Source organism: Hemiscyllium ocellatum, chromosome 2, assembly GCF_020745735.1.
Source record: "Hemiscyllium ocellatum isolate sHemOce1 chromosome 2, sHemOce1.pat.X.cur, whole genome shotgun sequence".
NCBI lineage: Eukaryota > Metazoa > Chordata > Chondrichthyes > Orectolobiformes > Hemiscylliidae > Hemiscyllium > Hemiscyllium ocellatum.
The window spans coordinates 21064718-21088367 of record NC_083402.1 but is presented as its reverse complement, the minus strand read 5'-3'; the positions used below and the strand labels follow the sequence as shown (position 1 = coordinate 21088367).

Below are 23650 nucleotides of genomic sequence, written 5' to 3'. Positions count from 1 at the left end.
AAGCCCTTTGATCCATCAAGTCTGTGCCAGTCAAAAACAGCTACCTAACTATTCTAATCCCATTTTCTGGCAATTGATCCATAGCCTTGTATGCCATGGCATCAGAAATGCACATCTAAATATTTCTTAAATATTATGAGGGTTTCTGGCTCTACCAGTCTTACAGGCAGTGAGTTCCATACTCGCACACAAACCCAAAAAAAATCCTCAGATTGTCTCCAAACCTCCTGTTCCCGACCTTAAATCGATGCCTCTGATCATTGATCCCTCTACCAAGCGGAAAAGCTTCTTCCTGACAACGTTATCTCTACCCTCATAATGTTACACATCTCAGTCATATCCCCTCTCAGTCTCCCTCTGCTGCAAGGAACCAATCCTAGCCTGTTCAGTCTCTCTTCATAACTAAAACTCTCCTGACCAGACAACATCCTGGTAATTCTCCTCTCCAATACGGTTGACTTCTTAAGTGCATCTGAAACGGTCTGGTGAGCCTTTCAGTTAGAGAAACGACCTTCCTAACAGCAATGAAGGAGGGGGATCAAATTCTAGTCTTGACAAGGAAACTCATGAGAATAACAGTTGTGACCTCATTGCTGAGTGTTTCGGGGAGTACTCCACATGAAGATGACGTGGGGAAGCTTCAATGGTGCTAATCCTTCTGCGGCGATAGTGGGCGTTCAGTATTTAACTGTACTAACTGAGAACCTGCTCTGTGATAGCTTACCTGGAGCCCAGGACAAGGAGTAGATTACTCCCTCATTACCCGGGGAAGTGTAGACTGCTGTCAATGTGTTTATATCCCACACCTTTATTGTCCCATCAAATGATGCCGTGGCTAGGAGGTTGGGATCATCTGGTTTAAATTTACAGTCAAAGATTGTTTCCACATGACCCTAGAATACAGAGAGAGAACAAGATTCATTGTTGGATCCACTGTCAGCCTTTTTCTAATGATGCCACATCCATAGCTACTTTCTCTTCAATGGAGATAGCACAAAGGATACAGTGAGAGTCACAATGGAGCCTGAAATACAACTGGGGAGGCAAAATGGAGAAAGAATGGAGCCTACCAAATCTCGCAGAAAGTTCCACTTCTTCTCTCCCATGTCATATAGCCCAACTCCACCATCCATGAAACAACACACCGCATGTCCAGGTGGAAGAGAAAATGCTTGATTTTGAGAGAGGGTTGGAGGGGGAATGGCTTCACTGGTTGATGACGTATGGTGATTCTTAGAAGGAGAATGGGTCGAATAACCTGCAAAGGACAGCATTAAAGTTCACTTCTAATTTTCTCGCCTTTCAACATAGCTCTAGTTAACCTACAGCCCCTCGTCAACTTGGCAATTTAATCAATCATCTCATCCCCATCGACTGACACTGATGGATGTTCATAAACAGTTTCAGAGAGTTTTGTTAGCAGAAATACCCATTTGCAGTTTTTCTGACATATTATGCGCAGAGACACTGAATGCTGGTTCACTGAGGGCGCAACTTGTCTAAACACAGGGACCAAAATATTGACAAATTATCTGCTCTTCATTTGTTTTAAAAAATGACCTTGATAACTAGGTGATGGTCAGTCCCTCTGCTGCCTGCAAGTATTGGGGATCCGGTTAATATTAGCATTAATTATCAGTTCTGAGGCCCATTGAATTGCAGGCCATTCGGGCCTCAGGGTGTTTCAGCTTAGGAATGCACTCACTGGGGCCTTACTTCTGAATTGATTTTCTTTGTTCTTGGCTGAAATTTGAAGCAGAATATTGAATTTTTCTTGATCTGAATTTCTCTTGATCTGAATTATGAAGTTCTTAACTGTTTGTCAGCTACTCTCTCCCCCTCATAATCTATGCTAAAAAATTCCATTTATAAGCGATAAGTATCAAAAAATGCATAAATTTGACTTTGATATGGGGACTCTGTAGATCTAATCAATTAAACATATAAGCCCTATTATAAACTATGACTTTCAAATGACTACCCACATTTTTTCTTTGGTGAAGAACTCAGCACATGTAAAGCATGAAATCCTGTCTTCTTCAACTTGAAGTTATCAATTGGCGTTGTTCTTGAGACATTCCAAACTCGCAAAACACCAACTTGAGAGTCTGAAAATTAGATGAAAGGTATTGAAATATGAGAAAAATAATAGGCAGACAGCAGGAAGGGTCCACCATTAATTACACTGTTCAGACAATGAGCCAGTTATCACAGTAATATTAGATATCACCAATGTTAGTTTCAAATAAACCTCTCAACTGGAAAGGAGCAAGGAAAATGCAAGAGACTATGATATAATTCCACTGGCATTCTTGATACAAATTGTTGAACAAAAGAGAAAAGGCTTGCATTTATTTAGCAATTTTCACAACTTCAGGACACTGCAAAAGGTTTTGCAATGGAATGCAAAGTCAGCATTTGTTGCCTATCCCTAAATACCCTCCAGCTGAGTGGCTTGCTAGGTCATCTCAGAGGGTTGTTAGGCATCAACCTCATGGCTGTGGGTCTGGAGTCACATGTAGTCCAGACCAGTTGAAGATGGCAGAATTGCTTCCCTTAAAGGACATTTGCAAACCAGATGGGTCATTAAAACAATCAATGATAGTTCCCATCACTGAAATCAACTGGTTTTCAAATCCAGATTTAGTCATGCAGTGGGGGAATTTGAATTCCTGATCCAGAGCATTAGCTTGGGTATTTGGGTTACTAGTCCAGTAACATCACCCTGACACTTACCTGAAAGACAGCATCTCTAAAAATTCAGTACTGCTTCAGTAATGCATGGGAAAGTCAGCTGAGATCACATGCTCAAGGCTTTGTATTGTGACTGGGACTTGCAACCTTTGAACTCTGAGATCAGCAAACCATGGTTGACATCTGATAACTGACATGCAGACATTAAGATTTTTGCTTTTCACTCACAAGAACTAATAGAAAGGCTAAACTAATGTTTACTTTTTTGGAGGTGGCATAAATATCTACATAATTAAACAGGACGAACCATAAATATAAGCACTTGATCAAACAGCATATTTCATGTATGATGTTAAGACTACAAGAGCTGCTTTGCTCTGTCCTCTGGAATGCTCTTGCAAAACCACATTGCTAAGACATGTTTAAGACTTCATCTCCTATCACCCAAACTGCCTACTTTCTCTTCATAACATCACCTGAACTCACTCTTCCTCAGCTCATTGGCTGGTGACATCCTTATTGCTGATTTTATTACCTGGAGACTTGACTATCCAATGAACTCTTGGTCAGCCACTCCTATTCCACCCTACATAAACTTAAACTCATTTAAACCTCTGTATTCAAATTCACACTAAGTCCTATTCCCCCTCAGCCTTGTGTCCACTGTCTATGTTGTTCTCTAGTCTGGGCGACATCTCAACTGTAAAATTCTCATCTTTGATTTGAAATGCAGGTTATTGTTGTTTGCTAAGGCCTCATCTCTCCTTATCGCTGTAATCAGTTGGAGCTCTACAAACATCAGTGGTAAAGATATGATGGAAAATTCCATGGATTCTGTGCATCCCTATGTCGGTCTTTTCGTCATTATTGACCACAGCTTTTAGTGCCTAGGTTCTTACTTCTGGAACCCTCTTTCTTAACATCTTCACCTCTTACATTCTTTAAAATGGTCCTTAAAAACTACGTTTTTGACCAGTCATCTGCCAAATATTACCTTGGTATCAAACTTGTTTGATAATGCTCCTGTTAAACACCTTGGGGAACGTTAAGTCAGACGCACTTTATGAACACGAATTGTTGTTGTCCTTTGTCTCGGTACATTCTGAAGTCTCAAACCCCATGTCTAATCAAACCACTCCCAGGCTGATTTCCTCATTTAAAACATTTGCTTAGTCTTCTGATGAGTACTTATTTGGGCAAAATGCAATCAAAGTATAACTTAAAAAAAAAAGAGACAGGTGAGCTTGCCTAGAATTTCCATCTCTGCTTCTCCTGGATAATGGAAAAGAGCTGCAAAAAAATAGGAGAAGCCTTCAGTTGCTTTCCCCATGACTCAGTCAGAGTTGTTTTACCAGCTAGACTCTTGTAGGGTAAATTGTTGTGATTCTTTGAAATTTGGCATTCTTGCGTTTATCCTGATGTGTGTGAGATATAAAGCTTCAGTAAGATGTCTCTTTTATTTTCAGAATTCAGTAAATCATGAGATATTATTGCTTTAAATGAGAAAACAAGTTTTGGCATATTTCCTTTTCTGCTGCTGATAATGTTAGTCCTACCTCCGGTTATGAACATCCCTGGAGCACTGGGGACCCAGGCCAGGCACTGCACTGATGCTGCAGCGCTCGGGAAACTGAAGGTTGTAATACAAGAGAGTGACTCGGAATCAACCAATCGAATTCCATTGTGTAGGTTGGCCACCAGTAGGTAGTCAGTGGAGAGTGGATCCCATTCCAGGGCTGTGATTGGATCTTCTTCATCCGTTCCCTCCAATGATTCTGGTCTCAGCACATGCTTCTGACTCTTGGTACCTGGTGTCCATATCACAGAGAAAGTCTGAGCATAGATTCCTAACATTGAATGACTGTCATTTGAACCAAATTAATTAGCTTGAGGCTGGCATATTTTTCACACAATCTCAATGCCACAAAAAACGATAATTTAGGGGCATTATCTTTCTGCCACTATCAGACATCCTATTAGCTAATAACACACAGATCAGTGGACTTTGGGCAAAAGGTGCTATAGAGGAGCTGGTAGAGGAAGGATGAAAAAGTGATGAAAAATGTTTTTACATAGAGATTGCTACTAACTTGGCGCTCATTGAGCATACACAATCATTGATCTTAAAAGGAAATTGGGTACGTTATGAGGGGACTAAGCTTGTAATGCTACGGGATGAAGCAGGGGTGTGTGAATTGCTCTTCAGGAAGGCAGCGTTATCTCTATGGATTGGAAGGTGTGTGCCAAAATGTTTCAATGGTAACAATCTTCTGATCCGTATTCATTCGCACGTCTCTGAAGCACTTACATAAGTGTGAACGTACTCGCCCACCTCTTCGTAAGTGACTGCTTTTAAAGACTAATGTGAGGGTGATATTTTAATGTCTGTCTGAGATTGGACAGGTTGATGATGCTCAACAATAGGGTGAAAGTGAGAAGTGTTAAGTGTCTCTCAACTCTAACAGGAACTTCCCTCCTGTCTACCAACCACAGCCCTGGAAGGGTGTTGTCTCCTATTTCCACCTGTTGCTGCACATGTAAATTTGAGCTGCTAGCGTTGGTATGGGGACTCGGATCGCCACAGTGACGGTGACAACAGGCTTCTGGGAACAAATCAATCTACACTTTCGAAGTAACTAAGATCGTTCTCATAGCAATGTCTATGGATTTGGTTCAAATGGAGCTCCGCAAGAGGAAAGGCCAGCCCGGACATTTTAGTGGCCCAGTTATCTCACTAACCCAGCTGTAATGATGCATTATTTGAAGTATCACATAGACTTACCAGGCTGGAAGATGGACAGGCTGCCATCTGTGTGTCCAAAGACCACCTTGCCTTTCTTTCTAGGATGCCATCTGAAAAGGCAGATGTCTGACAGGAAGCTGTGCGCTTCTTTGTGAACCGCTACCCCACACTCTGCTCCTGAGATTGTCCAGATGTAGAGTGGACCCCGATGAGAGACAAATGCCACTGCCTCACCTGAATTCCAGCACCAACTGAGTGAAGCAGGAATTCCTGAAAGGGTCAGGAGGGATAGAAGAACATCATCAGGCTGTTGGATAGCTGTAGGGTCTTTAAAGAAATGGCTAGCTAGATTATTGATATGTTGGCTTTAACATTCTAAAACTGCCCAGTTTTTGGGGAAGACCCCATAATGTTAGATGATGCAAGATGCAACTCCATCAGTCAAAAAAGGAGACAGAAACTACAAATCAATCTCTGTCAGACAGAAATGTTATTAAATGTCATTGAAGAAGTGATAGCAGGGAACTTGGTAAATTCAAGATAATCATACAGAGTTAATGTGAAAGGGAAGTCATACTTAAGCAATCTAACAGAGTTTTTTGATGTGGTTTGGACAAAGGGGAACCAGTAGATGTACTGTACTTAGATTTCTAGAAGGCATTTGATACAATGCAAGCTCAATTTTTATTGTGGCAATGGTAGTATTTATTTGGGTAGAGGATTGGCTGACTAACAGGAAGCAGAGTATAGGCATAAATAGGCCTTTTCAGTTTGGCAGAATATAATGAGCAGTCTGCCACAGGGATCAATGCTGAGAGCTTTGTTCTTTATAAGTTATATAAATGACTTGGATGAAGGGATGAAAGGTGACGCTGCAAAATTTGTCGATTATACACGGGATGAAACATGGGATCACATCCCACAATGGGAGATGGTGGAATCTGCATTTAAAAAGATATGGAATAAAACGTTAGATTAATGGTGACCATCTAACTTGTGTCAATTGTTGTAAAAACTCATCAGTCAGGTGACTGCCAGGAGAGGTAGGCAGGCAGTGCAGAGATCTCCTGTAGCTACTCCCCTCTCTAACAGGTTTTGGATACTTTTGTAGGGAATAGCCTCTCAGAGTAAAATAGCAGCAGCAGCCTGGTCTGTGGCACCACGACTGGCTCTATTGTAAAGCAGGGTTTGGCAAAGTTCAAGTGAGCAACTCTGATAGGGGACTCTCTAGTCAAAGGCATAGACAGGCCCTTCTGCAACCAAAAGTAAGACTCCAGGATGGGGCGTTGCCTTCTTGGTGCCTGGGTCAAGGAGGTCTTTGGGCGGATGCAGCAAATTCTTAAAGGGGAGCATGAGCAGTCAGAGGTCATTGTATACATGGATACCAAAGACATAAGTGACGAAAGGGATGAGGTCCTACAGAGTGAATATAGGGAGTTAGGCAGGAGGTTAAAAAGCAGGAGCTCAAGATCTCTGGATTATTCTGGTTGCCATGTGCTAGTGAGAGAAGGAATAAAAGAATAGGGCAGATGAATGTGTGGCTGAATAGCTGGGGGCAGGGATTCAGATTTTTGGATCGTTGGGATCTCCTCGGGGGGCAAAAGTACAAGATGGAGGGGGACCAATATCGTATGGGGGGGGGGGGGCATTTGCTAGAGCTACTTGGGAGGGTTTAAACTAGTCTGGCGGGAGTTGGGACCCTAAACAATAATGAGAAAAAAGAGAAGGTTGAGACTAGTACAGAAGTTGAAGAGAGAACGTTAAAGAGACAAGGCAGGCAAGAGTACAGCAGGCAACGAGGGAGGACTGATGAATTCAGCATCAATTTCAATGCAAGACACTTGGCAGGTAAGACAGATGAACTCAAGTCATGGATGAGTTCATGGAATGGGGGTATCATAGCAACTACAGAAACATGGCTGAGGGAGGAACAGGACTGGCAGCTCAAAGTTCCAGAGTACAGTTGTTGTATGAAGGATAGAGGGGGCGGCAAGAGAGGAGGTGTGTGACACTTTTGATTAGGGAAAACATCATGACAGTACTTAGAGAGAATATTCTCGAGGGATCATTCAGTGACGCCACTGTATGGAACTGAGAAAAAAGAAGTGGGTGATCACATTGATGACATTGTACTATAGGCTTCCCAATAGACAAAGGGAAATTGAGGAACGACTATATACGGGGATAGCAGGAATGTATAAGAATAGTAGGGTTGTAATGGCAGGGTTCTAACTTTCGAAACATAGATTAGACTTGCAATAGTGTTAAGGGCTTGGATGGGGAGAATTTGTTAAGTGTGTTCAAGAAAACTTTCTCAATCAATGTGCAGATGGCCCTACTAGAGATATTGAGCTCTAGTCAAGAAAAAGAAGGAGGCATATGACAAGTATATACAGCTGGGATCGAGTGAATTCCTTGAGGGTGTGGGAGTACACTTAAGAGGGAAAACAGAAGGGCAAAAAGGGATCATGAGATACCTTTGGCAGATCAGGTAATGGAGAACCTGAACAGACACTGCAAGTATATTAAGGTCAAAAGGGAAGCTAGGGAGAGAATAGGGCCCATAAAAATCCGCGAGATGGAACTGCAGGAGGTGGGTGAGATACTAAATGAATATTTTGTGTTTGTATTTACTGTGGAGAAGGACATGGAACCTAGGGAACTTGGAGAAATAAATATTGATGTCTTGAAAAGAAAAACACATTACAGAAGATGTGGTACAGAGGTCTTAAAACACATATGGGTAGATAAATCCTCGAGACCTGATCAAGTGTGAAACAGGACATTGTGGGAAGCTAGGGAAGAAATTGCATGGCTGCTAGCAGAGATATATACACCACCAATGGCCATGGGTTCAGTGCCTGTAAATTGGCAGGTGGCTAATGTTGTGCCATAATGTTAAGCAAAGAAAAGCCAAGGAACTACAGACCGGGAAGCTTAACATCAGTAGTGGGTAAGGCCATAGAACCCCCATAATGTGGAAGCAGGCTTTTCAACCTATTGAGTCTACACCAACCTCTGAACAGTATCCCACCAAAACTCATCTCCCTACCCTGTCCCTGAATTTGCCAAGGCTAATCCACCTTGCCTGCACATCTTTGCACTGCAGGAAGAAAGCGGAGCAGCTGGAGGAAACACACACCCACGGGGAAAATGCGCAAACTCCACACAGACAGTTACTCAAGACTGGAATTGAACCGAGGCAGCAGTGCTAACCACTTGGCCACCATGCCATCCATTTTGCTGGATGGCATTTTGAGAGACAGGATCAACATGTATTTGAAAAGACAAAGACTGATTTGAGATGGCCAGCTTGACTTTGGTGTGGGAAATTGTGTCTTAGAAATTTACTTGAGTTTTTTGAAGAGGTGACCAAGAAGACAGATGAGGGCCAGTGTGATAGATATTGTTAACACGGACTTTAATAACGCCTTCGTCAAAGTACTGCATGCTAGACCGGTTCATAAGGTTCAGTCACATGGGATCCAGAGAGATCTAGCCAATTGGATACAAAATTGTCTTGATGGTAGGAGACAGAGGATGGTGCTAAACAGTCGCTTTCAAACTGGAAGTTTGTGAAGAGCAGTGTGTTGCAAGGATCGGTGCTGGGTCCAGTGCTGTTCATTATTTATATAAATGGTTTGGATGAGAATATACAAGGCATGGATAATAAGTTTGCAGATGACACCAAAATTGGTTTTACAGTGGACAGTGAAGAGGTTATCAATGAGTACAATGGATCTTGATCAACTGGGTCAGCGGGCTAAGGAATGGCAGATGGAGTTTAATTCAGATAAATGTGAGGTGTTGCATTTTGCTAAGACAAACCAGGGCAGGACTACACAGTAAATCGTAGGACTCTGGGTAAATAGAGAGACTGACAGTTCCTTGAAAGTGGCATCGCAGATAGACAGGGTGGTGAAGGAGACGTTAGCACACTTGTGTTCATTGGTCACAGCAATGAGTATAGGAGTTGGGACATCATATTCCAGTCTGTATAAGGCATTGATAAGGACATATTTGGAGTACTGCATAAAATTCTGGCCGTCCTGCCATAGGAAGGATGTTATTAAACTGGAAAGGGTGCAAAAAAGGGTGTTACTGAGACTGGAATGTTTGAATTATGAGGAGGGGCTGGATAGACTGGGGCTTTTATCCCTGAAGCGTAGGAGGCTAAAGGGTGACCTCATAGACTTTTACAAAATCACAAAAGACATAGATAAGGTGAGTAGCCAAGATCTTTTCTCCAGGGTAGGGGATCCAAAACTAGAAAGTGTAAAGTTTAAGGTGAGAGGGGTAATGTTTTCACACAGAGAGTGGTACGCATATGGAACAAGTTGCCAGAGGGAGCAGTAGAGGTGAGTACAATTGCAACAAGTAAAAGACATTTGGAATGGTACTTGGATAGAAAAGGTTTAGAGGGATAAGGGCCAAATGCAGGCAAATGGGATTAGTTTAAGTTAGTTATGGTGGTCGGCGTGGATGAGTTGTCCCAAAGGGCCTGTTTCCGTGCTGTATACCTCAATGATCCGATGACTCTATCTGGTTCATAATGTCTGTTAGAGAAGGAAGTTGGCAATCATTACCGATCTGGCCTTCAAACCCACAACAATACAGTTGACTCTTAATTGTGCTCTGGCCAATTAGGAGAGATAAATAGGAAAATAAGTTGTGAAGAGGACAGGAGAATATACAAATTTGGAGATAGGTTATGTGAATGGGCAAGTGTGTGGCAAATGGAGTATAATATGGGAGCTCTAAGATGCTGAGGGATCTGGGCGTCTTGGTGCATGAATTACAAAAGACTAGCAGTCAGTTGCAACAACTAATTCAGAAAGCTAATGTTATCATTAATTCTGGTGGGAATTGGATACAAAAGTGTGTTGGTGAATCTATATCTGCAGAACTTGGACTCCTTATTTAAAGAAGAATGTAAATGTATTGGAGGCAGTTCAGGACTGTTTACCAGACTAATACCTAGAAGAGGCAGGTTAGCTTATGAGGAAAGATTGGATAAGTTATGATTGGATTCTCTGGAGTTTTGAAATGTGAGAGATGACTTGCTTAAAATACATAAGATCCTTAGGTATCTTGACAGGGCATATGTTGAAATGTTTCTTCTTATGAGAGAATCTAGGATTAGAGGGTCACTGCCCATTTAAAACAGAGGTAAAGCCAGAGGGTTGTGTGTCTTTGAGACTCTCTTCTTAAAAAGATAGTGGAAGCAGAGTCTTCAAATATATCTAGGTTAGATTCTTGGTAAGCAAGGTGAGTGAAAGGTTATCAGGATGTGGATTTGAGGTTACAATCAGATCAATCATGAGCTTAGTTTTTTTTATTCACTTATAAGATGTGGGTGTCACTGGCTAGGCCAGCACTGTTTGTCCATCTCTATTTGACCAGAGCGCAATTAAGAGTCAACCATATTGCTGTGGGTAAGGAGTCAATTGTGGGCCAGACCAGGTAAAGATGACAAATCTCCTTCCCTGATAGACATCAGCAAACCATATGGATTTTTACAACAATTGACTGCAGTTACATGGCAACCATTTTATTCCAGATCTTTGTAAACATAAATTTTACCATCTGCCTTAGTGGGATGTGATCCCATGAACCTAGAACATTGGCATGGAACTTCTGAAATGCGAACCCAGTGATGTTACCACTAAGCCACTTAATAAGTGCAGGAGTAGGCTCAATGGGCCAAATAGCCTATACCTACTCCTTGTTCACATGCTCGTATATTTTTATGGCGAATTTGTCAGCCTTTGTGGTGAACATCACTACACAGTTGAAAAAGGCAGTTTACAGTGCACAGTCAAATTAAAATATTAATCTGGAAAGCCTCATTTATTTTCTCCAAACATTATTCTGTCTCCTGGCAATATAAAAACAAAGACTGTGCCCGTCACAATCTAAAAGGGACTGTACCTTTTGTGTTGTCCAGTCTTGCTATCACTTTTTGTTCAGCCACATTCCAGATGATAATGAGGTTGTCAGCACTTGCGCTGGCAAACATGTCAGGGTTGTGAGGACACCACGAGATAGCTGTGATGGTCTTCTTGTGTTCAGACATAATTGCGTAAAGTTTGAATTCATTGTACCTGTGATCAAGCTGAGTCATGCAACAAAGGAAAATCAGAATGCAATGGTTAATAGTTCGCAGTTGAGAGCTCCTTTAGAATTTCATGATCCTATTTCCTTGTCTATTTTTTTGCAGGGTAAATATTTACAGTAAAGGCAAAGTTTGGATCCAGCATGAAAAGGGTTGCAACTGAAGAACCACTGTCTCAATTCCAGCATATCAGATAACCCTCAGACTGGCACTGATAGATTCCATCCTGGGGTCTTAAAAGAAATGACGAATGAGATAGTTGGTGCACTGTTCTTAATTATCCAAATTTACCTAGATGCATGGGAGCTTCCGTTTGTTTGGAAAATAGTTGATGCAATTTTTTTATTCAAAAAAGAATGGGAAAAGAAAGCAGGAGGGCTGTTAACTTAACATCTGACAATGGTAGGTGTTATTATTAAATAAATTAAAGCAGGGACACTAAGAAATGTTTCAGGTAATCAGGCAGAGTCAACATGGTTTGATAAAAGAAATAAAGGTGAACTTGTGGATGCACTGTACACAAATTTCCAGAAATCATCTGATAAGTTGCCTTATCAAAGGACACTTCAGAAAATCAAAAGCTCGTGATGTAGGGGGTAACATGGATAGAAGATTAACAAAAAATAGAGTGTAGGCTTAAATGGCTCTATTTCTGGCTGACAAATTGTACCATGTTATGTCACAGCTATCTGGGGCTTTATACTTTTCCAGTTTATATAAATGATTTGGAAAATGATGGAACATTTGGTTGCTTAATTTATGGATCACACGAAATATTAAGTCTGTTTTTCACTCCACAGATGCTCCCAAAGCTGTTTTTATTTCAGAATTCCAGGCACTTTTTATTTCCTCTTATCAGAGGTGGGGTATTTACTTAATACTGAACTGCAATACAACAGCCCAAAAAGTTGAAGTGGAAAAAAATACACTCTCCATTTCTCGACACTCACTCCCAGGACATGATATGTAGGAGCCTGCTATCATGGATAGAATTTGGAAGCTGGAAAATAAATTACCTCTGCATTTATTATCCTTTAAATACAGTATGGTTATAATAAGGTAACAAATGTGAGAACTACAGTGCCAACTTTCTTTTAAAAATTCACATGGCCATGTGACTTTATTTCCTAATGAGGAGGTGCCAGTGTTGGACTGGGGTGGACAAACTTAAAAATCACACAACACCAGGTTATAGTCCAACAGGTTTATTTGGAAGCACTAGCTTTCGAAGTGCTGCTCCTCCAAAAGCTAGTGCTTCCAAATAAACCTGTTGGACTATAACCTGGTGTTGTGTGATTTTTAACCCCATTTCCTGTTTGCCTAATTTATAGATCCACAATGTGTGAATTCTAACTCAAAAATTAAGGTCAAATCCAAAAATATTCCCTACTGAATCATCAAGAAGTCTGTATAGGCTGATTGATGAGTATGTTTTTTTGCCTGCTTACCTGTTGCATTTGTCTTACCTGATAAACATATATCGCCAGTGTAGCGCAATATGCAAATCTGTCTCCACTGGCGACGCAAACATCTTTGTTCCAAGGCTGACAGCCAGCAGCCAGAAGCCCGACCTGTTTAACCTGAGACATCTTCACCTGTGAACACATAACAGTGTGTAACATTTAACAGTGTGTAACACACGATTCGAGTATTAACAAAGATTGGAATATTTGGTAACTGGTGATGAGTTCTGACATAATGGCCATTGGATTGAGATGTTTGTTGAACAGGATCGAAGGAAACCGGGAACTCCAACTTCGTTCACACTTCATCGACCATACAGAATGGCCTTCAAACAGTGACAGTGGAATGAGAAAGATGTATAATACATTGGGGAAACAAAGCATAGACTAGGTGACTGCTTCACAAAACACCTACGTCTGCCTGCAAAAATGACCCAGAGCTTCCAGTTGCTTGTCACTTCAACACACCACCCTGTTCCCTGGTAAATATCTCTGTCTCAGGCTTTATAGGAAGGACGTGGAAGATTTGGAAAGGGTTTACAGGAGATTTACTAGGATATTGCCTGGTATGGAGGGAAGGTCTTAGGAGGAAAGGTTGAAGGACTTGAGGCTGTTTTCGTTAGAGTAAGAAGGTTGAGAGGTGACTTAATAGAGACATATAAGATAGTCAGAGGGTTAGATAGGTTGGACAGGGAGAGCTTTTTTCCTTGGATGGTGATGGGTAGCATGAGGGGGCATAGCTTCAAATTGAGGGGTGATAGATATAGGGCAGATGTCAGAGGTAGTTTCTTTACTCAGAGAGTATTAGGTGCATGAAACGCACGGCCTGAAACAGTCATAGACTGGTCAATTTTATGGGTATTTAAATGGTCATTATGGACAAGAATAGTGTATGTTAGATGGGCTTCAGATTGGTTCCACAGGGTGGCACAACATCGAGGGCCGAAGGGCCTGAACTGTGCTGTAATGTTCTATGTTCTATAAATAAATGGGAGATGGGTGGAGCTGGGGACAAAGCTAGCTGGGAATGAGATAGGTAGAGGAAGGTGGGGGGGGTGAAAGCGATAGGTCGAAGTGGAGGGTGGAGCAGATAGATGGGAAGGAAGATGGACAGGTAGGACAGTTCAAGAGGATGGTACCAAGTTGGAAGGTTGGGATTGGGATAAGGTCGGGGGGAGGGGAAATGAGGAAACTGATGAAATCCACGTTGATCCCATGTGGTTGGAAGGTCCCAAAGTGGATGCTGAGGGATTCTTCCTCCAGGTGTCGGGTGGTCAGGGTTTTAAAAAGGAGGATGCCCAGGACCTAAATATCCTTGACGGAGTGGGAGGGGGAGTTAAAGTGCTCAGCCACAGGGTGGGGGTGGTTGGTGGTGGTGTTGGTCAGTGTGAGTGTCCCAAAGATGTTCTCTGAAATGACCTGCAAGTTGGCATCCTGTCCACAAATATAGAGGAGACCATCCATATTGGGTGCAATGAATACAGTAGGTGACATGTGTGGACATACAGGTAAATGTCTGTCAGATGTGGAAGCATCCTTTGGGGCCGTGGACAGAGGTGAGAGGGGAGGTGTGGGTGCAGGTTTTGCACCTCTTGCAGTGACAGGAGAAGGTGCCGGGATGGGAAGTTGGGTCAGTGTAGCGCATGGACTTGACAAGGGAGTCACAGAGGGAATGGTGTCTCCGAAACACAGATTAGGGTGGGAGGAAAATATATGTCTGGTGGTGGGATCTGTTTATAGGTGGTGGAAATGGAGGATGACGTGATGTATCCAGAGGTTGGTATGGTGTAAGGAAACTAACCCCACCGCCCTGTGGCTGAACACTTTAATTCCCCCTCCCATTCTGCCAAGGACATGCAGGTTCTGGGTCTCCTCCATCACCAAACCCTTACCACACTCGCCTGGAGGAAGAACGCCTCATCTTCCACCTTGGGACCCTCCAACCACACAGAATCAATGTGGATTTCACCAGTTTCCCCATTTCCTCTCCCTCCATCTTATCCCAGTCCTAATCTTCCAACTCGGCACTGCCCTCCTAAATGGCCCTACCTGTCCATCTTCCTTCCCACCTATCTGCTCCACCCTCTACTCTGACCTATCACTATCACCTGCACCTTGATCGCATTCCCAACTATCTTCCTCCCAGCTCCACCCTTCTCCCATTTATCTCTCAGCCCCCTTGGCCCACAAACCTCATTCTTAATGAAGGGCTTCTGCCCAAAACATTGATTCTCCAACACTGCTGCCTGACCTCCTGTGCTTTTCCAGCACCACATTCTTTGACTCTGATCTCCAGCATTTGCAGTCCTCACTCTCTCCCATTATTATAGGAGATGACAAGGCAGTAAGGGACCTTATTCCCTGATTTTATCGCTTTCTCTTCTGAAGCCTCTATTGGGTGTTGATCCAGTTCCATGACAGTGTTACTTCATTTTATCAGTGACCTGAAATAGCGAAGGTCAGCATTTTGCTCCATTTTGCAGATGCTAGCACTGATCCCAATCCTATGCTCAGATATTTTCACATGAGCAGAAAATGATCTGTGTTCCTAAGAATGATACGCTTATTCCGGCATCCTGTTTACTTGTTAACCGATTCTCAATCTAGATGAGTATATTACCCCCAATCCCTTGTGCTTTACGTTTATTTACTCACCTCCATCGTGGGACCTTCTCACAGGTATTTAATACATGTGCTTCAGAACTGACTGCTCCCCTAACCAAACTGTTCCAGTACACCTACAACACTGGCATCCAGCTGACAATGTGAAAAATTGCCCAGGTATATCCGACGCACGAACAAGGACAAATCCAAATCGGCCAATGACTGCCCTATCAGTTCACTCTGGATCATCAGCAAAGTGATGCATGTCATCATTGACAATGGTGTCAAGTGACACTTACTCAGCAATGGTCTGCTCACTGATGGGCTCCTTCAGGACCATTCAGTCCCTGACTTCATTACAACCTTGAACTAAACGTGGATGAAAAATTCATGAGGTGAGAATGACTGCCCCTGATATCAGGCATGCAGTGCACCATGGAACCCTAGCAATTCTGGAGTCAATAAGAATCAGGGAGAAAACCCCACTTCTTAAAGAGGTACATACCACTTAGAGTCATAGAGTCCTAGTGATATACAGCATGAAAACAGTTCCTTCGGTCCAACTCATCCATGCCGACCAGATATCCTAAATTAATCTAGTCCCATTTGCCAGCATTTGGCCCAAGTCCCTCTAAACCCTTCCAATTAATATACCCATCCAGATACCTTTGAAATGTTGTATTTGTAACAGCCTCCACCACTTCCTCTGGCAGCTCATTCCATACACGCAACATTCTCTGTGTGAAAAAGTTGCCCTTTAGGTCCCTTTTATATCTTTCCCCACTCACCCTAAACCTATGCCCTCTAGTTCAGGACTCCTCCAACCCAGGGAAAAGACCTTGTCTATTTAGGCGAAAGTGAGGATTGCTGGAGATCAGAGTCGAAGAGTGTGGTGTTGGAAAAGCACAGCAGGTTAGGCAGCATCCGAGGAGCAGGAGAATTTACGATTCGGGCAAAAGGGCAATGAGACTTGTCTATTTACCCTACCCATGCCCCTCATGATTTTATAAACCTCTGTAAGGTCACCCCTCAACCCAATTATGAAGAGACTATCACAACAATATAAAAAGGTTTTTATGATTAATATACGAATTATGTAGACCATATCTTATCCCTCAGTTTGCTGACAACATTGTAATGTGACAGAAGGAAAACAAGTTTAGCCAAGGAACTATACACCCCAGTATGTGCACATGGCTAACTTCAAATTTCTGGTTGTTAAACTCAAACCTCATAAGAAGGTTTTCATCACTGGAAGCCACCAATCTCTGTCACCATAAGACCATAAGACATAGGAGTGGAAGCAAGGCCATTCGGCCCATCAAGTCCACTCTGCCATTTAATCATGGCTGATGGGTGTTTCAATTCCACTTACCCGCACTGTTCCCATAGCCCTTAATTCCTTGTGACATTAAGACTTTATCAATCTTTGCCTTAAAGACACCCAACGTCCCAGCCTCCACTGCGCAATTAATTTGCTCACATTGAATTTCATCAGCCATTTCCTGGACACTCTTCTGAACTGTTTAAATCTTACTGCAGACTCCCCACCTCCTCAGCACTACCTGCCTGTCTGCCTAACGTCATATCATCGGCGAGCTTCACCAGAATACTCCCTATCCCTTCATCCAGATCATTAGTATATAAAGTGAACAGCTGCGGCCCCAACACTGAACCTTGTGGGATCCCACTTGGCACCAGCTGCCATTCCAAAAGAGAACTTTTTAACTTTTTATCCCAACTATCTGCCTTCTGTCAGATAGCCAATCCCCAATCTATGCCAATAGCTCACCTCGAACACCATGGGCACTCACCTTACTCAGCAGCCTCCCGTGAGTCACATTATCAAAGGCCTTTCGAAAGTCTAGATAGATAACATCCACTGGGTTTCCTTGGTCTAACCTACTTGTTACCTCTTCAAAGAACTCTAACAGGTTTGTCAGGCACAACCTCTCTTTACCAAATCCATGGTAAGTTGGTCCAATCCAACCCTGCACTTCCAAGAATTTAGAAATTTCATCCTTAACGATGGACTCTAGAATTTTACCTACAACCGAGGTTAGGCTAATTGGCCTATAATTTTCCATTTTTTGTCTTGATCCTTTCTTCAACAAGGGAGTTGCAACAGTGCTTTTCCAATCATCTGGGACTTTCCCTGACTCCAGTGATTTTTGACAGATCACAGTCAGTGCTATTTCCTCAGCCACCTCCCTCAGAAGTCTAGGATATAGCCCATTGGGGCCAGGAGATTTATCAATTTTTAGATCTTTTAGCTTTTCTATCACTTCCTCTTTTGTAATGGCTACCATACGCAACTCTAGCCCCTGACTCTCCTCAATTGTTGGGGTATTACTCATGTCTTCCACTGTGAAGACTGACACAAAGTACTTACTAAGTTCTTCAACTATTATCCTTATCTCCCAGCACTAGCCTTCCAGCATCAATTTGGAGTGGTCCAATTTCTACTTTTGCCTCTCATGTGTCTCTTATGTATTGAAAGAAACTATTACTATAATTTTTAATATTACTGGCTAGGTTATCCTCATATTTGATCCTCTCCTTCCTTTTTTTTGTTTGTTATAGTTTGTTTGTTTTTGTAGTCTTCCCAACCTTCTGATTTCCCAGTGCTCTTGGCCACTTTATAGGCTCTCTCTTTTTCTTTGATACATTTCCTGACTTCCTTTCTCAGCCACGGCTGTCTAACCCCTCCCTGGATAATTTTTCAGAACAAGATGCAGCATGTCATCATAGTAATGTCCTAGGCTTAAATATCTAAAGCTGCTCCATCATGGCTCTACCCCTCACATAACAAGTAGACATGCTCACCGACAACCAAACAGCGTTCAGCAGCATTTGCACTACCTCAGATACTGAAGCAATCTGTGTCCAAATGTAGCAAGATGTGGACAACATCCAAGATTGGTTTACAACTGACAAGTCAATTCGTGCCATAAAAGTGCCAGGCATTGACCACTGTCATGCCTCATTTGAGAGAAAGTGAGGACTGCAGGTGTTGGAAGGCCAGAGTCGAAAGGTGTGGTGCTGGAAAAGCACAGCAGGTCAGGCAATATCAGCGGAGTAGGGGAGTCTACATTTTGGGCAAATCCCCTTCATCAGAAACTCTCCTGCTCCTCGGTTACTGCCTGACCTGCTGTGGTTTTCCAGCGCCACACTGTTTGACCATGCTCTCCCCCGGCTAACAGGCTGAAAACAAGTCTCACTATTCCCAACGTTGTCACAAAAGTTACGAATTCTACCAAAGTGCACAAAGCCCTCAGATTACCTGTTGGAAAGACCTAGGTAAACAGTAAACATGAACCAGGTTTCTGTACTTAAGAAGAGGTCTTATTTATTACAAATAAATATTCAAACCACAGGTAAACAAGTACATGAGTGGCTGAATCTCACTTCTTAAACAGACTTCCAGAACCAGTTTGTCTGCCAAACATGTTCCCTATTACTTGAACATTGCAACAGTAAATAACACTGAGTAACCTACATTTTGAAAGAACAGCAATTCCTTCTTCAATTCTTATTGTAAAACAGTCCTTTTTCTGAAATCAATCCACAATCAAAACTGAAGTGAAATGAAAAGAAACAGTCTTTCCACCATCTCCAACAAGAAAGAATCCAATCATCTTCTCTTGATGTTCAAAAGCATTCCCACCACTGAATCCCACCACTATCAACATCCTGGGATTACCATTGACCAGCGGTTGAACTGGATGAATGGCCATAAGAGTAAGTCACAGGTTAACAAATCCTGCAAGTCCTCGCTCACCTCTTGCCCCATCTACAAAGCCCAAGTCTGGAGTTGATGGCGTACTCCCCATTTGCCTGGATGGTGCAGCTCCACCAACACTCAAGAAACTCAACACCATCCAGGGAAAAGCACCTGTGTGATTACCACACCATCAACATTCACTCTCTTCTGCAATAAGGCGCAGTAGCAGCAATGTGCACCACTGCAGGAACTCACCAAGATTCCTTCAAACCCCTGACCTTTATCACCCAGAAGGAGAAGTGTAACGGATGCAGAGTAACACCACTATCAAAAAATTCAGATTTTTTAAATTCAGCATCTGTCTTGGTGGAATTCAAACCCACCTGGGGGTTTGGGTTTCTAGTTCAGCCTCCTCACATGTTAGGAATAAAGGTTGAGTCACCATAGTCACATTCTCTCATTACAGACACAGAGATGTCGCAGCTGTACAAAACTCTGGTGCAGCTGCACTTGGGGTATTGCATGTATTTCTGGTCACCGCATTATAGGAAGGATGTTGGAAAGGGTTCAGAGACGATTTATCAGGACATTGCCTGGTATGGAGGGAAGGTCTGATGAGGAAAGGCTGAGGGACTTGAGGCTGTTTTTTGTTAGAGAGAAGAAGGTTGAGAGGTGACTTAATTGAGACATATAAGATAATCAGAGGGTTAGATAGGGTGGACAGTGAGATCTTTTTTCTTCAGATAATAATGGTTGGCACTAGGGGACATAACTTTAAATTGAAGGGTGATAGATATAGGACAAATGTCAGAGGTAGTAGGGTTGTGGAACGCACTGCCTGCAAAAGTAGTAGATTCACCAACTCTAAAGGCATTTAAATGGTCATTGGAGAAATATATGGATGAAAATGGAATAATATAAGATAGGCTTCAGATTGGTTCCACAGGTCAGCACAACATCGAGGGCTGAAGGGCCTGTACTGAGCTGTAATGTTCTAAATTCTACATAGATACAGAGAGAGAGAGAGTGAGAGATGACTGGTGGTGGCTTAACCTGAGTTTTGAAACTTGCCAGGGCAGATGGTGAAATTTGAAGTCAATAAATATCTGAAATTAGGAGTCTCATTATTGATTGTCATAAAAACCCATCTGGTTCACTAATAGCGCTCAGGCTGGAAAACTGCCACCTTTACCTGGTCTGGCCTACAAGTGACTCCAGGCCCATAGCAATAGGGATGGTTGACTCCTGGAGATGGGGCAGTTAAGTGCCGGCCTAGCCAGCGATGCCCTCATCCCGCGGATGTATAAAAAAATGCCAGCTGCATTGACATGTACATGTGATGCTTTTTCCTACTACCCTTGGTGAAAATTCCTAAAACACATCGAACCTAGGCAGATTGCTGTAACCAGTAATGTGTGGAGTAAACTGGAGTTCCACAAGGGCTCAAACAGCAGTGCCTGTACTGAATGCTCTAAGGGGAACAGACTTTTTTTGATATTCAGCACTGAACCTTTCAATTGAAACAGAGCTGAGAACAGACTTCCACTAACTTTCTTTGATGGCTTTTCTATGCATCCACTTAAATTTCGCAGGAGATGTGATTATTGAACAATTTTTAAAATTCCTTCTTGAGATGTGGGGACCACTCGCGATGCCAGTAATTGTTGCCCACCTCCAACTTCAAGCCAACGTTTATAATAATTGACCAGAGATGTCACAGCCATGTTAAGGCAGTACATGCTGAGTTGCCGGACCCTGGGAAGTACCAAAGAAGAGTCACTGGACCCAAACCATTAACTCTGATTTCTTGCCACAGATGCTGCCAGGCCTGCTGAGTTTTTCCAGCAACTTCTGTTTTACTTTCAGATTTCCTTCTTAGTTAAGAAGGCATATGGGATAATTACTTTTATTAGCTGAGGCATACCCGCAAGAGCAGGGAGGTTTTACTGGAATTTTATAAAAAAAAGTGGATTAAGCTACAGATAGAGCATTGTGTACAGTTCTAGGAGGAATGCTCACAGATGGTGTAGAGGAGATTTACCAGGATGTTGCCAGCTGGGGGTTTTAGTTATGAAGAGAGATTAGACAGACTGGGGTCGTTTTCCTCGGAGCAGAGAAGATTAAGAGGGGAAATGTTGCAGATGTATCAAACTCTGAAGGACATAAATAGGGTGGACAGGGATAAACTCTTCCCTGAAATGGAGGGATCAGTGAGCAGGGACCATACATATAAGGCAGAGAGCACAGGTTATCTTTTTATCACCCAGAGGATGGTGGGAATCTGGAACACAGTGCCTTTAAGGATGGTAGAGGGCGAAACCCTTAGTATCGTGGGCGGCACGGTGGCACAGTGGTTAGCACTGCTGCCTCACAGCGCCTGTAGACCCGGGTTCAATTCCCGACTCAGGCGACTGACTGTGTGGAGTTTGCACGTTCTCCCCGTGTCTGCGTGGGTTTCCTCCGGGTGCTCCGGTTTCCTCCCACAGTCCAAAGATGTGCGGGTCAGGTGAATTGGCCATGCTAAATTGCCCGTAGTGTTAGGTAAGGGGTAAATGTATGGGTGGGTTGCGCTTCGGCGGGTCGGTGTGGACTTGTTGGGCCGAAGGGCCTGTTTCCACACTGTAAGTCTAATCTAATCTACACTTAAAAAAAAATTGTTGCACACTTGTAATGACAAGGCACACAAGGTTATGGGATTAGAATAGTTAGGTGCTTTGCTTCACAGATTCTTTGGGACAATGGTCCTTTTTCTGTGCTGTGGATCTCTACGTCTATAACTACCACCAAGACTACTTTTCAATTCCACTGAATGCAAATGCACCTGCTGCTGTGCTTAGATACAAACCCATGTCCCAGGAGCCACAAGCTGGGTCTCTCTGAGTTACTGGAAACAATGAAAAGGAAAAGTAGTTGACCAAAGTGGAAGCAGAACCAGGCCAAAGAACATATTCAAATATTCCAAGCTGTGGTATGAAATGGAATTGCTAAACAAAGCTTGGAGAGTCAGGCTGAAGAAATAACCACATAATCTTCCCACAGCTGGATTCGCACAGCTGGAAGCTGGACCCTCTGTCACGGCAGCATTGCTTCAATAAACCCACACAGTACTTGAGCATTGTGCTTGAGTCGCTGGAACAGCAAATACTGATTCCACAGATAGCAGTATCACCCAAATACCACGAAGAAATATTAAGGACAGCCCAAGAAATTCCTATGGCAGACATCCAGAAATACACCGTGTGCACAATTTGATATTTATATAAACCAGGTCTTCATAAGGATATCACACAGTTTTGTAAAATGTACCAGATGGTGGGAAAACATAATGTGTAATTAAACTGGCACCTTTACTTTCCAACTGTAATACTAGACTCAAAACATTAAATCTGTTTCTCTCCACAGAGATGCTGCCAGATGTGCTGAATTTCTCCAGCAATTTCTGTCTTTATTTCAATACTAGTTTGTGGTGAACTGTTTAGTGGAATATTAAACTGTATGGAACTCGTACCATCAAGTAAAAGTGGGACTTAAGGGGTAGCGTTTTCACCCAGAGGGTGGTACATGTATGGAATGAGCTGCTAGAGGAAGTGGTGGAGGCTGGTACAATTACAACATTTAAAAGGCATCTGGATGGATATATGAATAGGAAGGGTTTAGAGGGATATGGGCCAAGTGCTGGCAATTGGGACAAAATTAGGTTAGAATATCTGGTGGCGTGGATTAGTTGGATCAAAGGGTTTGTTTCCATGCTGTATATCTCGATGACTCTATGACACCAGTACATGCTTACCCTTAATAGTTTTGGCTATTCAATTCCTTCAGACCATTTCTTCGGGAACAAATACTGCCAAGTAACCCAGTTCTTTACTTGATATTACCATTAGAGATTCAGCTGATTCAAAATTCCTCATCCACATTAAAAGTTTTTCAGAAATATTTGAATAGTTTGTGTATAGCACAGTTAAAATCTTCTATATATCACCCACAGACATGAGGAACTTTACATAGGCCTAATCAAATCCTCAAAATGTTAATCATCATAAAGTGTGGAAGCAGGCCATTCTGCCCATTAAGTCCACACCAACCCTCCCAAGAGCATGCCCATCCAGATCCACCCTCTACCCTATCTCTGTAACCTTGCATGTCCCACAGCTAATCCAGCTAGCCTACACATCATAGGCAATTTAGCATGTCCAATCCGTCTAACCTACATATCTTTGGAAGGAAATCAGAGCACCCAGAGAAAACCCGGAGAAAGTGCAAACAGCACACAGAAATCCACTGAGTACAATCGAACCCCGTTCCTT

General features: G+C 42.7%; 1 protein-coding gene across 2 annotated transcripts in view; it reads right to left on the bottom strand.

Moving 5' to 3' along the window:
- Positions 1-23650, bottom strand: part of wdr17 (WD repeat domain 17) — a 167552-nt gene that overhangs the window by 101652 nt on the left and 42250 nt on the right. For both annotated transcript variants that reach the window (XM_060843103.1, XM_060843110.1), the window contains exons 3-9: positions 13019-13147; positions 11369-11552; positions 5477-5707; positions 4251-4502; positions 1986-2108; positions 1071-1258; positions 725-893 (exon numbers count right to left, since the gene is read on the bottom strand). In XM_060843103.1, the coding sequence (XP_060699086.1) occupies positions 725-893; positions 1071-1258; positions 1986-2108; positions 4251-4502; positions 5477-5707; positions 11369-11552; positions 13019-13141 (1270 nt within the window). In that variant the 5' untranslated portion in view covers positions 13142-13147. The remainder of the gene's footprint in view (positions 1-724; positions 894-1070; positions 1259-1985; positions 2109-4250; positions 4503-5476; positions 5708-11368; positions 11553-13018; positions 13148-23650) is intronic.